General features: G+C 47.5%; 1 protein-coding gene across 1 annotated transcript; it reads right to left on the reverse strand.

Moving 5' to 3' along the window:
- Positions 1 to 5,026: 5,026 nt before the first annotated feature.
- DHCR24 (24-dehydrocholesterol reductase) lies at positions 5,027 to 14,512 on the reverse strand. The gene is made up of 9 exons (XM_053985165.1): positions 14,217 to 14,512; positions 12,906 to 13,061; positions 12,346 to 12,451; positions 11,972 to 12,090; positions 11,614 to 11,877; positions 10,779 to 10,922; positions 9,638 to 9,835; positions 8,712 to 8,890; positions 5,027 to 7,204 (listed from the first exon to the last, which is right to left on the reverse strand). The coding sequence occupies exons 1-9, from the start codon at positions 14,472 to 14,474 to the stop codon at positions 7,051 to 7,053; spliced, it is 1,578 nt and encodes a 525-aa protein (XP_053841140.1). The 5' UTR covers positions 14,475 to 14,512; the 3' UTR covers positions 5,027 to 7,050.
- Between the last annotated feature and the right edge of the window lie 3,298 nt (positions 14,513 to 17,810).

Raw genomic sequence — 17,810 nt, forward strand, 5'->3', positions numbered from 1 at the left:
TGTGCCTCGGTGTTTCTCCAGCCTCACCTGCCCAAAGCGGGGTCTGCAGGAGGCACCACAAGGCCTCGGTGGAGCCACAGTGCCCAGGGCAATGGCCTGCTCAAAGCACTCGATGCCAAATGTTTGTCCCTGAGGAGCTGCAGTTTGGGAATGGCATCGTCCAGGTCAAACTCCGCAGCTTGGCCCAGGAGTTCTGTCCACCAGGAACAGTTCTTGCACAGCGGCCGCCCTCGTGTAACAGTAAAAAAATAGTAAATAGAGCTAGAACAGGACAAAAAGGGTCCTTGAAAGCAATGAACCCATCTGCTTCCCCTTCCAGGTGTCTTGGGGCAGCGTGTCCCGAGTGTTCAGGGACAGAAGCACTTGGAGGGCACCTGAAGGAGGGCTGAGAGATCAAAAGCCACCTTCTTAGCTCATTCCAGCTGTCTCCAACCCAGTCTGGCAGACAGACATCGCCTGACACCCAGTGACCACCTCCACACTCCTCCTCCCTCAGCTCAGAGGGAGTTTAACATCTCTGGAGCACACGCTAAAGTACTCCACTGGAGGAGCAGGCAGCACTTCAGAGAAGAGTTAAATAATCCTCTTTAAATACAGGGAAATAAGAATAAATCCTTATTTTAAAAATGGGATTTGAAGAAATCTTCACAGTCTACATCAGTACAAATCTTTTATAATGTGAAGTCCTCATGTGCACTCCTGTTTACAGAGGGCTGGAAATGGGCAAAAGCAAGGAATTAAAGAGCACATCTTTGATGCTCTGGGTTATCTAGAAGCAGTAAAGTCATTAAACAGTTGAGCCAGTTCTGCCAGGTGACTCAACCACCTGTGTGCCCAGAGGGACCTCAGCAGCTCCCAGACCAGCCTTCCCTGGTTTTGTCAGGCAGCCACTTCTCCCTCCCTGTTTGTCACCACAATAAGGCACTGCAAACGCTGTGGCTGTCTCTGAGGCTGGAGATCGGGCTGGATCCCTGTGGGAAGGGAATTTGCTCACACCTTGGACAGCCAGGTGCTGCTGTGTGTCCCTGGGGACCTCCAGAGCCACACTGCAAACCCCTTTGTCCATCCCCTCCTGCGTGCCCAGGAACTGTGAGATTTTCACCAGGCAGTCCAGGACAGAGGGGTTGTCTCCATTTCTAGTGCTGGAGCCAGAGAAGTGAAACACATTTCCATCGGTGACTTATTACCTGCTGTGCTGATCAAAGGGACAAAACCATCTTGGATTGATTCTCCGGGGCAGTGTTTTAACCAGGAGGGTTTAAGGCTACACAGGAGATGTGGTCTGTGGGGAAAGCTGATCTCTTATTAAATCAGCAGACAGGACTGAATGCAGGGCTCAGCTCTGGGGTTATGTGCCTGAAAGCCTGTCTGGGCTCCTTATTTTTTCCAGCTGTGCTGGGGGAACCTAATAAAGGTACTGCTGTCCCTGCAGCCTTTCACCAAACTGCTCCCCTGCTGCTTTGCTGGGGCTGATTTATGGCACTGGGGCCAAAAGAGTGGCCTGAGAGGGGCGAGCCCTGCACAGGAGGGGCTCAGCTCCTGTCTGGGGCCTCCCTCTTTGCCCCGAGGGATTTCCGGGAGGAAAAATGCTGAGGATGGGGAGAAGATAAATGAAAGACCAAGCAGGCAATAGCAGCTGTCTTGAATCAGTGCCTGGCACAGCACCAAAGAGATCAAGGGGTCAGTGTTGAGAGTAGCCACTGGGCTGGTGGAAAATGGTTCTTCCCTTTCCAGCAGCGCCCCCAGGTAGCACCAGGACAGGGCTAGGGAAAAGAAGTCAGGGCAGGTGAGAGGCCAAGTCATTCAGTGGTCAAACCTCTCTCCATCCTGCAGAGGATTTGCAGTTTGGGCTTGGGGTGGGCACAGAGTGGTGGCGCATCCCATCCGCCCGTGGACAGGCTCCTACACAGCTTGTAGGGCCCGTGAGCCCTCAGTGCTGCTCACACCCTTGGCTCACTGATCTGATCCCCTCCAGTGATATTACTGTAACTGCTGGACAGTGTTTTCATGCCCAGTGGAGTGGTGGTTCCAGGTCCTGCCTTTGATTTGCCCCCTGGGGAGTAGCTGGGGAATATAAAATTACTGCACAGCCCCTGTGCTCTGGCAGCTACCCAGGGTGCAGTGCTCCCCCTGGGGTAACCCTCGGGTGCTTCCAGACAGCTCCTCCTGAGCAGACAACACTTTGTGTTTTCCCTGCTGTTTTCCAGCCCTGCCTGCACAGGGGAGGGGACATTCCTTGGGGAATGGAGATGCTGGGTGCCACGGTGATGGTTGCCATGGCAAGGGCTGCCACCATCCCCATGGTCCTTGGGGACCAGAGCTGTCAGCATGTGGCTGCAGGCAGTCCTGGGGACATGGGCAGCCAGGTGAGAGCTGGATGTGTGGGGGCAGCTGGACTCACTGGTGTAGCTCTTCTCACCTCCCAGACTGTCTGTGCCTGCTGGGAAGCAGCTCCTTGCACAGGGGCTTTTTGCACAGGACGGTCCAGGACACGCAGCTCAAGCTGGGAGCAGCCTGGGGTGGAAGCACAGGGTGTGCTGAGCACCCAGCAGGGAGCACACGCTGCCCACAGGCAGGTGAGCCTGGCAGGAGCTCAGCAGTGCCCACATTACCTCTGCCTGCATCCTCAGGCCTTTGCCCTTTTCAAGGGATGCTTGGACAACCCTTCCCATTAGTTTTGCTCTGTTTCACCTGCAAGCAAGCGGAGGCACTTCATGGATGAGGGCAGCTGGGTTCCTTTTAGGTGCCAGGAGCTCCTTGTATCCTCCAAAAAGTCATACTCTGCTGCTTAAAAGCCAGTTTTTCCTCTAGCAGCATCAGCAGCACATTGCAGAGCCAGTGCAGGTAGGAGCCCTTCCCCCAGTACCCATTCCTGGAGCTGTATTCATCTTGGCAGCTTCCCCATGGAGAACCAGAACAAAGCCTAAAGGGCTCAAAGCAGACAGGGAAAGCTTTAGTGTGAAACAGTCCACCTTGGCTAGGGATGATCAGCAGGAATCCACATGGCTTCTCTCCTTTATCCAGCTGAGTGAGGAACAGGCAGCTTGAAAGAGGTCAAGACATCTTCGTAATTGGTGGGGAACTTTCAGATTACACTTGAGTGGGGAGGTTGTGACACTGCTGCCCTTCACTGCAGCTGGCAGGAGGTGACTGGTGAGCAAGCTCAAGCCTGCAGGGATAATCAACTCTTCATGGCCTGCTGTGGCCAGAGCTGCTCCTGGAGGAGAGTGGTGGGGCTCTCACTGGGTACTGTGCCCTCCTCCCTCCCTGCAGCGTGGCCTCCCTTTGGTTAAGATGTGCCACTGTTGCTGTATCACTTGCTGAGGTGAGTGGCTCTGCTGCTGGCACAATCAGCCTGCTGCTCAGGGGGTTTCTCAAACTGGGGGAACCTCGGGAGCAGCCAGGAGCCTGCAATTCACAGGACAGTGGCTGATGGGAGCTGGGGAGGCCCAGGAGCAAAGGACAGGAGAGACAAAGTGCTGGAATTGTATCATGCCTTCCCTGGGATAGATGGGGACGACAGGAAGCATGACAGAGGGGATTCCCTGTCCTCCCTCTGCCTGGCTGAACACGGAGACTTAAAGGAGGGGGGCAATGACACTGCAAGTGAGCAGTAATGAACTACTTTCAGCTGGGACTTTAGAGAAATTACGTACATGAGAAGAGGATGCCAGATCCTGCACATCCTCCCAAGGAAGCTGTGATGGCACATGCAGCTCACTCAGGGTTAAACACATACTTTCAAACTCTGCTGCTACTTAGAGGAGTTGCACATACCTGTTCTGGGTGATGTTACCACGCCTGAGTAGCTCCAGGCCCACCACAACTCCACAGAGAAGTGGGTCTATAAAAGTGCTACCATAGCAAAGATAAGCAGGGAATGAAAACCTGGAGGCAGTGCAGAAAGTGAGATGAGCAGAAAATGTCAGTAGCAACAACAGCTGGCCATAAAAAGGTACTGGGAGCAGGTTGGTTCTTCTAGAGTTAAGTTTATCAGGTCTTGTACAAGTGTTTAGACCAGACAGGAATAATTAAATCTAGGTGTAATTACACGTTAGTTGTGCCTGATTAAGTATGCTAATTAATCTGCAATTATCATTTGGTAGGGGGAGATAATGGAACACAGGTAAAACTGCAGCGATTTAAGGAAATCCTGGCTATTGTTCCAAAGGAGGAGGGCTCTGAAGGGAAATGCCTAGGAGGTCTCTGAAGGGAAATGCCTGAGCAGTGATGTGGGCGAGGGAGGGTACAGAAATGCTGCTGGGGCAACAAAGGAGGGTTATGAAATGCAGCCTAAGCCAAGGCCAGCACGGAAGGGCTTTGGCACCTCAACTGCAGCTTCACCAGGGCTGAGGCACTTGGCAGTCTGGCTTTCTCCCTGGGAAAAGAGCAGCATACACCCTGGGAGAAGGTGTACCAGCTGTGAGCAGGGAGGGGCAGGAACGCCTCCTACCAAGCCTACAGAGCTGCATGAAGACATTTATCAAGGAGACAGAAGACGTGGGTGTGAAACTCCTCAGGCTGAAGAGTGCACCAAGTCTTCCATTTCACTTTTGGCTGCTCATTCAAGGCAGGGATTAGATTTATTAGCATGAAATGAGAAGAATGAAGTAACTACCCACTGTCAATGGGTAGCACGTAAATGCAAAGTAGGAGTTTGTCCTCCTTGGACAAAATGTCACAGGGAAAGAAGGAAGTGGTGTGTGTAAAAAAAATCGGGACAATTGGCATCATGAAGCTGTGTGGAGCTAGTGGGGCGTAAGTGAAGGGTTAAAGGCTCAGCTATGAGGTGTTTCTTTTATTGCAGGTGTGTCCTGGGGAAAAGGTAAGTGAAGATTCACAGACTTCAAAGACACTCCTGCAAACATCACCTCCCACCACCTCCCTCACAATGCCTTGGGGTCTCTTACCCAGACTTTTCTCAGTAATTACTGGCCATGTGGAATGGCACAAGAAGCACAAGAGAAATGATAAACAGCTGTTGAAAAGCAAGCAAGCAAGCACTCATTAAAAAGCCACTCCTTGGAACAGTACGCCGGCCAGAGCTTTATTTTCAACAACCAAAAACCAAGAGCAACAGCAATGATATGTGTGCATGTATGTGACTGATACAGTGCAGTACCCAATCACAGCATACAAAGTTTGCCAATAAATTAAGGAGTGAAAAAACAAACACAGTGCATACCTAAAGATCATCAGTACATAAGTGAAACACAGCCTAAGTAGAAGTATTTGCATATCCTCTAGCTGTTTTAGCATTGCCCTTTCAAAGCTAACCAAACCATTCTTGCTCTGTGCAGACTATACAAGCACTGGGCTAATCGTGGCTTCACCCCAGGGATAATTCCCTCGTGGGGGCAGGAAGGCAGGTCACACCCTGAGAATCAACACTTGCCTTCCTGTGTACCCCTGGTGCAGCCAGGAGGTGTGGCAGGCCCTCCTGGATCACTGACACAGCTCCACGGCCTGGGCAGCACTGAGGACACTCTGCACTAGCTGTGTCTCCCCATGGAATGCTGCCCCTGTGCAGGATTTGAAGGGGTACCTTACTTGCACAAAGTGTGCATCACTGAGTTACAGCCCAAGCTTATTCCTGCTACTGCTTTATCATTGGTTTCATCTGGACTTTGAACATCCATCTATCAATAAATAAAATCATTGGTTTAGCACGCATAATAAAATTACACCTCCCACTGGTAACTGTTTGAGAAGTTCTCCATGTTACCCCCTACACAAGCCTCAAGAAAATTACTTTCTTTTCCATCAGGCTCAGTAAGGTTTCAAGTAACAATTTTCAGTACTGCTTGGACAAGACACAGGCTTGGTTTGGAACCCTGATTCTGGCTACAGGGTCAAAACATCACGCTTCTACACTCAAGTGTATCAAGTCCACGACTGTGCCATTTTCACCTGCGAGCAGCAGTAGAGGGAACTAACAGTACTTGCTGTTATTTCCTCTCCAGGTGATTGAAACAGTCCTTTTACAAAGCCTATCAACCTAACCCAGCTAAAATGAAAAGCAAAAATGTCACTCAAGTCAGAACCAAAGCCTGTGTGTATCAAGATTCACATCAACAGTTCTTATCCACAGCCTCTTGCTCTAACAAACCTCAGATAAATACAGCCTTGACTTCCTTCTCCCATAGGCCAGGACAGAACAATCTGAGATGAGTCATATCTTCCTCCAACTGAGTACTTATAAGGCACTAAAATTAAGCCAAACAACCCAAAAAAACCAGAAACCCAAACAAACTGACCCACAAAGAAATTAAAATTTGGCTATATAAAATAGCAGCAATTTTTTTCAGTGGTCTATGAAGCCAGAACATTGATACTTTGGGGCAAAAAACCAATGCACTGTTGGCCAACTACAAAACACCTAAAAAACCCTACATCCATTCACACTTCATAATCAAAATCAGTACAAATCTGATAGGCACAAGTAAAAAGCATCTTCACACCTCAGTGCTCAGTTTTTCCAGCAGAAGCCACGCCTGGGGAGCTCAGCTGTCCTGCAGGACAACGTGAGCAGCCCAGCACCACCATCATGCAGCTGGAGGAGGATGGAGTGTGGATGAGCCACTGCAGAGCTGCTCCAGGACACTGACTGGAGGCAAGTGTTTTTAACAACATGATTAATTAGACAATGTGTTCAGCTTTGGCACCTATTTCTGAGCCCTCCCTCCTGTTTTCAGCAGTCATGTTAAATACAGCTGTGCTACACAGCTGGTGTAACTCCAGTGTCTTCATCCATTCCCGTTATTTTTCTTCTGCTTGGAAATAGGTGAACTCACCTATGTCACTACATTAGATACAAAGGCTAGCACTTCAGATTTCTTAAAAACAATCACTCTGAGTTTGGAAAACTGGTTTTAAAACATATGAAGAAATACTAAACATAAATGTGTAAAGCAGGAATTCATACCTTTAAACATCAATAAGAATGAGCTTATTTGGAGAGCAATAAAGCTTTTTTTTTCTTAAAAGGATATACTGACTAGCTATAGGTAAATTCCTCTTTCCCTGATTGCTTGGTGAGCTCAGCCAGGCTCAGTGCCTTGCAGCTTTGCAGATTTTGTCATACACTTCTGGAAAGGCATCCTTGCAATTCATCTCCTCCCTCAGCTTGTGGTACAACGAGCCATCAAACATATCCCAGAACTCCTCACGGGTCATGTAACAATCTGCATACAGCATCTGGAAACTGGAGAGAAGGGAAAAAGAAGAGATTCAGTGCAAGCTATGAATAGCAAATACTTAAAACCATCAACAATGCTTTTTAAAAACAAGCAAATACACAGCTCACGTGGATTATGCTGGGACACTCAGCCAATTATGTTTTGTGGATTTAGTGTTTTTTTCTGCCTATTTTCTTAGGATCCATGTAGGTCCAGTCATAGAATCTCGTATTTGCCTGCATTACAATATCCATTCAAGACAGCTGTAACAATACATGCTTTGACTTTTTCATTTCTCTGGACATTAAGAATAGAACTAGGAAGGCAAAATGAGACCAGGCCAAGAAGATAAATTCATAGTGTAAACAAAGCATGGTGTAACAAAGGTTCATTTACAAGTTAAATCCTTCTTCAGCTGTGGACTCCTCCTCACTTCCACAGTGTGCTCTCTAAGCTGCAGCTACCAGCAGAGTAGAGCAGCAAAACACAACCTAACATAGGAGCTCTATTGTTTTGTGTGATTATGAAACGGGAAGATTAAGCATTTATCCATTGCTCATTTCCCAGTGACAGGTAGAAAACAGACCAAACTTTGTCAGTAAAGAGCTTTAAATTAAAATCTTAATTTCAAGTTAATGAAAAAAAAAAGCTTAAAATTAACTTTGGGTTGCTTTGTTCTCTGGCAAATCACTTCTTGCAGCTCAAATTCATTTGCAGTCCCCAAATCATCTCGAAGCAGCCTTGCCATTATTGCTCAGCCACATGGGACACGATCACTGTTAGATTGAGAAGTAGGTCAAAACAGAAATGGGGATAAATTAGACTGATGGTGTAAAAATACCATGTAGTTGCTTTTTGTTCCTGAGAAACCAGCCTGTGGCTGCTTCTCCACTGACACCGCTCCAGCAAATTAGGCTGGCTCGAGTCCGTGACAGATGGTGGGCACATGCCTCACGCCCACTGTGGTCCTGTGTAATCAGAACCCAGGCAGGGAAAAGGAAGCTCTGGAGCACAAGTTTTGAGGGAGGAAAGAATGCCAGCAGCACACAGGGACTGACTGCAGGGACAGCCAAGGCTGGCCCCCTGGGCAAGGACATCCTGGTGCAAGGACGGGGCAGAGCCGCTCCATGATGCTGCAAGGACTGCAGGGAGAACAGTCCCAAGGGCAGGCAGGGAAGCTCTCCAAACTTTTGGGATTCCTGAACGATGATCCTTGGAATCCAAAGATGTATTTTGTAGCAGCAGACTCTACTCCCAGAGCAGCCTGGAGCTGAAAGGTGACCTGAAGTGACCCAGCTCCCAGCTACACTGCAAGAACTTCAGCCAGTGTGTCCTTTTGTTTGGTAGGTTTTGCAATCAAATAATAATGTGAAATCATATTTAAAACTCACCAAAATTAGAAATTTAAATTTGTTTTCAATTATTGTGGTTGTTAATGCAATATTAAAGTTCTGTAGGGTAAATAACTGTGATTAAACCACATGGGTGTGAATGATATGACATTATCACTATTCTGAGGAGTGGGGTCCTTACCCGTGCACACTTCTTACAAACTTTTCCATTTGCCTCATTGAGGCCCTGGCTTCAAACTGTTTGCTTTTGGGCTCTCCATAAGCTCCTATATCCACGTAGAGCTCGGTTTCATTTCCTTTGGGATGGACCATACCAGGATCGTTGGGCAATATGAAAGGACATAACCAAATAGGGTACACCTGCAGGGGCAGGAAAACACTGTATCACTTATTTTTTAACACAATCATCCTTTAAGCTCTTTAATAAATGTGGCAAAATAAAGAGCTAAGAGAACTTTCTGCCAATCTTGGACTGAAACTTTTGCTTTCAGCTCTTCCTTCTCAGCTGTCCTGGTGTTGTTTTTAATGACTAGAACACAAATAGATTGAACAGACTGTAACACAAATAGTCCTCCTAGAATTACATCTCCTCCCTTTAAACATTTGAAAGTAAAAAGGAAAAAAACCCCAAAAATACCCACAAATAAACCACCCTGACCTCAAAGCAACAACTGAATGAACATTGTGAGCAAAATGAGAAGGAAGTGTTTTCTTTTCCAGGTCAGTCCAAAACTGAAATGATCAAAATTGAAATTCTACACTAACTAAAATAAATTCAGAAATAAAAGCAAGAAAAGGAAATGAAGCTCCACAGTTGGTCTTTGGTGAGACCACCAATCACTTTAGATGAAGTTCAAATTTTAGTAAGCGATAAAATCTTTTAGAAGTGTCAGCTTCTACCAAAGCTCAAATCTTTTATGTAATGCTTCTCTTTTTCAGAAAGCTGTGTTTATTTCTGCTGCAGCCTTGCATCATGGACTCACAAAGCACAGCACTCTCCAGGACACAGTAATGACCTTTTGCACAAGCAGGATATTATGTCTTAGCATCAACAGTCACATTCCCTATCACAAACAACCCAAGATTTGCTGGGAGATGAGTTCTTACATTCAGGTCAACGTGGAAGGTCTGGATTGATTTTTCAAGGCTCTTCATTGGCACCAGCATGTCCTGCACAACGTGGTGCTGCTCGTACAGCTTCCGAATGGCTTCTCCTTGGGTGAGCTTCAACAGAGAGATTTTTGGGGGGACCATCCAGCCAAACAGGTAACGGAACACGGGGTTATTGCCAAAAGGAATGATATCCTTCAAAGAGGAAAGGAAAAGAGTTTGACTCCAGAATGTGTAAGTGGATCAAAAGAACACTTTAGAGCCCTCAGGGCAATATTAAGCCAGATTTTCAATAAATTTAATTGGTGATATTTTGCTGAAGTACTGAAACACAAATTAGCAAATTAGAGGGGCCTGGACTGCACTTGGCTACAGAGCCTTGCCCCAAGCCTCCTCTGGTTACCACTGATTTTCAGCTGTATGAATCACAACATACCCAGCCCCAAATAATTTCAAGAAAATAAAATTCAGAGAGCAACAGGCTATTTATTATCTTGCAACATCCAAGGGATGAGTGCACAAGGAGCTAACTTTACAGATGTTTTGCAAGAATAACCAAATTTCTGAATAGCATTTTAAAGCTGTATGATTTTAATTACCACCCACACAGCCAACTGCTGTTTTTACCTTCTGCAGGAGCTGGAAGGATATGGCACTTCACTCCAGAGATTCAAATGTAGTAATAGGAATATTTCAGAATGTCAAATCAAGTTTTGTGTAAGTACACATGACAAACACATTTACGAAATTCTAAGTAATGATCTGACGACATAATTACTTTAGGTGGGGCAGTTTAACAGCCAGAATTTCACATTCATGTTTTTTCCACCATCTGAATTTGGAAATCACTCAGTAGGTACAAAAATTTATTGCTGAAATACATACTTAAGGTCTAAATTCAGGAAACCACTAAACCAAAAATTAGGAGGTTCTGATATAACACCTTATGTGCCAAGAAGTGTCTTTGGATTTGCTGCACCCAAATACAGGACTTGTAAATTTGCCAAAAACTCTGCCATTTTTTTCTGCCATTAAAGACAGAAGTTGCTGCCAAGGGGAAGAAGGTACATTGTACCTACACTGTGAAAGGGCAGAGTACCTTCCTGCAGATATATCTGAATTTTGGAACTGGTCTTACTTGGAGCTCCCAGAAGATACTGCGAGTATGTCTGTGGTAATAATGTCGGGAAGGAATGTATTCCACTCCAGTCCTGTCAGCTTTCAAATACTTCTCCACATGCTTAAAGAACCACGGCTTGTAGTAGTTGCCAATTCTGTTTATCTACGAGAAAACATGAATTCATTAGGTAAGTTACACCTTGCTAGACAACAGAGTATGTCCCCACATTCCTTTCCTGGGAAGAATCTGTGTTATACCCTCTGAGTAAGACTGTCACAAGACATCCAGGGAGCCTTCACCCCACTTGCAAGGCTCCTTCTTAGCTTTCTTGCCATTAAGGTTTAAGTAAGGCTTGCCACTGACAAGCTATTTAAGAACCCACAAATGTGACAGAACTGAATTCCTAAAATGCCAATCTCTAAACCCACCATTAATCCAAAACCTCACATGGCAGAGAGGAAACATCAGGTGGAGGGTTGCATGAACATTTAGCATGACCTTCGTGTGCATGCCCCTGATGTGTTTTTATTAACATTAACAGAATTAAAAGCTTGCTGGGAAGAGAGTTACTCTGAATAACTGCAGTTCAAGACAACATTGTTCAGTCCATGAGAAGAGATCCTTCTCTTCCTCCTCCTCAGAACAATGAAATCAGTGGGTCATTTCTTACCAATAAAAGAGATTTAGAGAACAGATTCTGTCATAGTAGGAATTAAAATATTCTAATGGACTGATACAAACTTTAATCCTATGTTAAGAGATTGTTCCAATTCTATAATGGTTTTATTATAGTACAGCTTCAGTTAGACCTTGGGAGTATTTTTTTTATTGTGAGTAACTTCCCTTTAGTTACCTTGCTTTGCTCAGCTTCATCAGTCAAGACTCCTGTCATGATGACTGCCTCATCCAAGGAATACATAAGGCCTTCCACAAAACTATTCTCCTTTTTCTTAGACTCTTCAGTGAACTTCTCACAAATCTTCTGCAGTCCTCTTACTGGCTTGTAATGTATTTTGACATATTTCTTGGCAGGAATCATTTTTATTTCTGCTGCAACCAGGAAACCCAGAGTACCACAAGACCAAGGCACTGCATAGAATAGGTCTGAGTTTTCAGTCTGCAAAAAGTATGTATGTCATACTAAATCATATATCCACACCAATAACTGTCAATGACATTGTAAATGATAGCAAAGTAACATTTTGTCTTACTGGTGAACATCTCACAAGGCTTCCATCAGCAAGAACAAGTTCATAGGCCACACAGGTGTGCTGAAAAAGTCCATAGATATGGGATGAAGACTCAATGCCAGTTCCCATGATCAGGCCACCTTATCAAGAGAGCACACAACAAATCAAATGAAACACACTCCAAAGTGTGGGTGATTTATGAGAGCAAACCTCCACTTTATAAGCTCTTTTAAGACTATTAAAAAAAAAGTGCTTGTAACATAAATACCACGAAGAACATAAGGCTCAACAGAGTATTTCTAGAACCTTTAAAACAATGCAATGTTTTACTGCATAAAAAACCCTAATGAAAGTGCAGCAAAATCAGTGAGTCTCTTGTCATCAGCAATCCTTACCTACTGTGAGATCATCAAGCTCTGGTACCACAGGAATAGTCCAGCCCATGGGATTCAGGTATGCAGTCAGCTGGCCCATGGACACCAAAGGCTCCACACGAACAACCTAAAATGCAAAAAATGAAAAAAAAACCAAAAAAACCCCACCCCCAAGTTCTCAACAAACACACATTAAGAGTTCAGCATTAATGATAACAAAACATGGCTAACCGGATACACTTCCATCTGTTATCAGAACTCAGAGACTCACTTTCCTAAGAGAATTACTAAAAATAGTGGGAACTGCTTAGTGATTCCTCCTCTGCCTCAACATCTTGTTGCTCAGTGCCCAAACCCATAAATCAATCTGGTCTTTTAGACTTCAGCACATAAAAGCCAAGCAATTCCATATGCTGGGTTTTTCAGCTAGAACGATCCAAGCCCACAATGCAAACCCTTGAAATGTGATAGGTCTGCTACAAAATTTTGTTCTTTGTGGAATCTAATCCCTTCAGCTCCGAGTATTGTGAAGAAAACTATAAAATCCATCATAGTGAATGCTTTGTGGTGGGATTTGTTACCTGTCTTTCACTGTCTACTTCCAGAACATCCATTAAATTGATCATGATGTTCTTGTGAGTCTTCTTGTACTTCCCAACACGGAGTGACACCGTCAGCCAGCCGGGCCGGCCCGTGCACATGTACCTCTTGCTGCCTTCCTTCTTCCATTCCCGGACCTGCAAGAGCCAACAACTGTCAGCCAAATTCCACACTTTGGAAGCCTCTTTGCAGACCTCTGAACTTCTAAACAAAGTATGACCAGAGTGGTACAGTTATGTAGAGGGTACGTTTCTAATATGCTGTAGCTCTAGGGTTTTCTTTTTGGGGAAGGATTCAGAAAGATAACAAGAGACTAACAGAGTTTAAAAAAACCCTCTTCTTACGGAGGTATTATTGCTGTTATAATCTTAGTTCTAATCCAAAACACACAAAAAGTGGCCTGAGCCTCCGAATGTCCAGGCAAAGAGAGAAAACCAGGTCTAGTGGAAGCAACCTTGAGCAACCCGGTCTAGTGGAAGATGCTCCTGCCCATGGCAGGGTGGGATTGGAATGAGATTATTTTTAAGGTCCCTTCCAACCCAAAGCCTCCTAGGATTCTACAAAAAGTTGGGAAGGAAAATGTGCAAGCCATACATATGAGCCACGAATTCTGCAAAGCCACAGTTAACACCCAGAGAACAAACAACTGCATCTTCCCCAAAGCCGAGTTGCTACTACAGCTGGTAAAAAACCCCCAGTCAACAATCCCAACCCCTCCGAGAATAACGCCGTGCACATGAATATCCATCTGTATCTGCGATGTGAGAGGCAAGGCAGGAAACAGAAGCGGACGTGACAGAATTACCACAAATACCAGAGAGCACAGAATCACTACAGACATCTGCATTTCTGGGTGGAGGAAAAGTTTAATCTGCCCGTGAAGCACCGCCTGGAACCGGCGGTGCCGAGCAGCAGGGTGTGAGTGGAATCCGAAGGCGCTTCTGAGCCTGCGGTTCAGCCCGCTGTGTCCACGCTGCACACACGCGTGTCCCTGAGCCTGGTGCGTGTCCTGCCCGGCCCACAGCACATCCCTGAGGACACCGCGGTGCCAGCGGCCGCAGGGAGGGAGTTCCACAGGAGTTCCAGCGGGACAAGAATCCCGCACGGGGCTGAAAGGCCCGCTGGCGTTTATTCCTTTGCTTTTCCCCGCTCCGGCTGGACTTTGCCCCGGGTGCGGAATGGCGTGAGGCGGGGCGGGGGGATGGCGGGATGACAGAACGCGGGACAAGGACCCGCTGTCCCCTCGCAAAGCCGCGGTACCCCCGGGGTGCCGCGGTCCGGCCGAGCCTCACCTGCTCTTGGATGTGCCGGACGCGCTGGGCGTGCTGCCGCGGGGCGCTGTGGAGGCGCCAGACGGCCCATGCGCGCAGATGGTAGTAGATGTCGAAGAGGATGGAGAGCGGCATGAGGAAGAAGCAGACGAAGACCCAGCGGTGGTGCACCAGCACGGTCTCCAGCCCGCGGTGCCGCACCCAGAGCAGCAGGAGCAGCAGCCCCGCGCCCACCGACCACAGCGCCGACATGACACCCACCGCCCGCTCGCGCTCCATCACGGCCGCGCTCCCTTATGGGACCCCGCCATGCCGCGCCCGCCGCTCGCGCGCTCGCCGCCAGGGCCACGCCCCTCCGCCCCCATTGGCCGAGGCGTGAGGCGAGGGGAGGGCGACGGCCAATCGGAGAGCTCCGCGGAGATCGGACCAGGCGCTGAGGGCGCCGATTGGCTGCGCGCGGCCGGCCCCGCGCTCCCCCTCATCGCCGCGGCCACCGGGCCCCCCCCGCGGCGAGGGTGTCACCGCCTGGGGACTGAGGGGGACTCGGCTCAGACCCCGGGCAGGGCTGGGAATGGGGACCGGGACAGGCTGAGACCCCCGGGCAGGGCTGGGAATGGGGACCGGGACAGGCTCAGACCCCCGGGCAGGGCTGGGAATGGGGACCGGGACAGGCTCAGACCCCCGGGCAGGGCTGGGAATAGGGACCGGGACAGGCTCAGACCCCCGGGCAGGGCTGGGACTCGTCCTGAGACAGGGGCTGAGTGGGATACAGGGCAGAGGACAAGGGCTGAGGCAGAGGGGATCCCGCAGTCGGGGTGGAGGACAGGCCCTTGGTGGTGCTGTGGTGACCAGTGTCCCCTGAGCAAGGGTTGCATCCTGGTGCCTTTTGGTTGGGGACGGGAGCAAAACACCTCCACATCTCTCACCTGTGCATCCCTCACTTGTGCACCCCTCTGGTGGTGTAGGCACCAGAGAACCCGGCAGTGCAGTTTCCAAAGTGCCATGCAGTTCCATTTCTAGAATAAAGAAGGGGGCACCTCCCTCCAAAACGTGGCTTGCTCTCTAAAACCCTGGCAGAAAACTCCTGTCCATTATGGAACCATGTGACAGAAGAAAAACAAAGTCTGTGAGAAAGATGAGGCTTTGTTTTTTTGAAGTTAAAATCCCTCAAGGGATGTGCTGCTTGAGAGGACAGCGACAGAAGTCCAATGACAGCCCCGGGAGGTCCTGGCACAGCCAGCGCTGTCAGGGACCCTGGGGTGGCAGAAGCTTTGCTATGGCACCGCTGGGTTCAGAGAGGAACATGGAATCAAGGTGTTCCATGTGGACACAGCCATGGTGATGTGACACAAGTGTCAGGAGTCACACAGGTAACTCCACTTTGCCAGCAGGAGAAATGCTGACCTTGTCCTTTGGATGATTGATAGCTGGGAGATGGAAACTTCAGACAGATCAAGGTTCAGAGCTCAGCTGTGGCAGGCCAGCCACACCTTTCAGCCCTCTTCAGACATATGGAAGGCTTTGTTTTGATATGCCCACTTCAGGATTTCATGGAATCATTCACTGAATGGTTTGGGTTGGAAGTACCTTAAAGATCACCCAGTCCCAACCCTTCGGCCATGGGCAGAGCCACCTTCCATTAGAACAGTTCGCTCAAGTCCCAATGCAACCTGGCCTGGAGCAATTCCAGGGATGGAAATCTTAGCACACTGCTTGTTTGGGTTTTGTCCCACTGTTTTTGTTGAAGGACTAGACTGGAAAGGGTCCATATTTCCCATATTTAGAAAGGGTCTCCTAATTTCCAGACTAAATTTATTTATAGCCAAATTATATTTGTTGCACTTGTGCCTCTTCTGCTCACTAGCTCTTCTTACATCTGAGCTGATTGATGTTATCTGCTTTTATTTATCAGTTCATCTGCTGACAGAAATTATTCATGCAAAAGAAGGTTCCTATGCTCTAAGAGAGGTTATTTTAACCTCTCTGAAGGACCTAAATAATTATTACTTCTCTGAATGTGATCAAGCACTAGGCTTATTGAATAACAGCATCATTTATTCATATGGGGATATTTATGCCTTCAGTGTAAATACTATTTTGAAATAGTTTTTATGAAGAACCATTACAAGTGTTTATAATGTTTTTCATGTTTTGCTCTTATTTTCGTAAGGCCCTAGGCAACAGGAAGGTGGTAGGTGAGCTCAAAGATTGTGATGTGAAACTCCTTTAAAGCAGAGGAGTGAACCACGTTCAGATGATGGTCAAATTGCTCATGCAGGTACTGATGCCAGGCATAGAAAACACAGGAATGAGGAGGGGATGAGGGAAGGGGAGATAGATATTAGAAATGCTGCTGGTTTTCAATTCTAGTTATTCTACTTATTTAGGCAAAACATCATCCAACGATCTATGTAGGCTTAGGAAGACATCATCTTCAAATCTAGCTGGAAGAGCTAAGGTTCTCTTGGTAGCTTGGTAAGATGAAAATCCTTGATTTCTTCAATTAAATTAACATTTTAAGTGTGTTTAAGCTGTTAGTGCTTCTTAAAAAAGCAGTCCTTTTCCCTTCCTCTCCTCCCTGCCTCCCTCTCCTGCCATCCCATCCACCCACTCATGCTGTTCTGGGCATGCTGTGCAGTACGAGTGCTTCTGCTGTCACTCAGTAAAACAGGTTGGAGAAATGATCTGACTGAAGAATTAAACATTTTTCTTTTCAAATCAGTTTTTTTTTTTTTTCTGCCTGGATCAGCTCTCTGGTGGAGCTCACCCCACGCACGCTTGTGCTGGGAGCAGAGCCGGGGCCTGGCATTGACCATGCCAGAGCTCCCCATCCTTTTGGGGACAGCTCATCCCAGACAGCCCTGCCAGCCCTGCACAGGACTCTGTTCCTTACCCAGCAGGGCTTGGTGGTAACCATGCAAAGGCTTTTGGATAAAAGTTGCAGCTGTTTGTCCAAGGAGATAGGGAGAAGGGACACAGAGTCACGGAATCATAGAATTGTTTAGGCTGGAAAAGTCCTCTAAGATCATCCAGTCAAACTGTGTCCCCCAGCACTGCCAAGGCCACCACCCCAAGTGCCACATCCACACAGCTTTTAAACCCCTTTAGGGATGATAATTCCACCACTGCCATGTGCAACCTGTTCCAGTGTTTGATAACCCTTTATGAGAAGAAACTGTTTCTGATATGCAATCCAAAGCTCCCTGGCACAACTCGAGGCTGCTTCCTCTTGTCCTGTCCCTTGTTCCCTGGGAGAAGACCCCGACCTCCACCTGGCTCCAACCTCATTTCAGGGAGTTGTAGAGACTGAGAAGGTCCCCTCTGAGCCTCCTTTTCTCCAGGCTGAGCCCCACCACTCCCTCAACCTCAGACTTGTGCTCCAGCCCTTTTCCCAGCTCTGCTGCCCTTCTCTGAACACACCTGAGCCCCTCAATGCCTTTCTTGTCATGAGACACCCCAAAATACACACAGGATTCCAGGTGTGGCTTCATCAGCACCAAGCACAGGGGGACAATCTCTGCCCTGATCCTGCTGGCCACACTGCGTGGTCATAACATAGAGAGCATTTGAGCTGCACACAAAAGCAGGTTGAAGAGTTCTGTCTCCATAAGAAAA

Source organism: Vidua macroura, chromosome 9, assembly GCF_024509145.1.
Source record: "Vidua macroura isolate BioBank_ID:100142 chromosome 9, ASM2450914v1, whole genome shotgun sequence".
NCBI lineage: Eukaryota > Metazoa > Chordata > Aves > Passeriformes > Viduidae > Vidua > Vidua macroura.

Excerpts from the sequence above, each read along its gene's own strand:
- DHCR24 (XM_053985165.1), bottom strand. The coding sequence starts at position 14,474 with ATGGAGCGCGAGCGGGCGGTGGGTGTCATGTCGGCGCTGTGGTCGGTG. Across the intron at positions 12,452-12,905 it reads AAGTAGACAGTGAAAGACAG|GTTGTTCGTGTGGAGCCTTT; the intron begins GTAACAAATCCC and ends TTTGCATTTTAG. Across the intron at positions 12,091-12,345 it reads GCTTGATGATCTCACAGTAG|GTGGCCTGATCATGGGAACT; the intron begins GTAAGGATTGCT and ends TCTCTTGATAAG.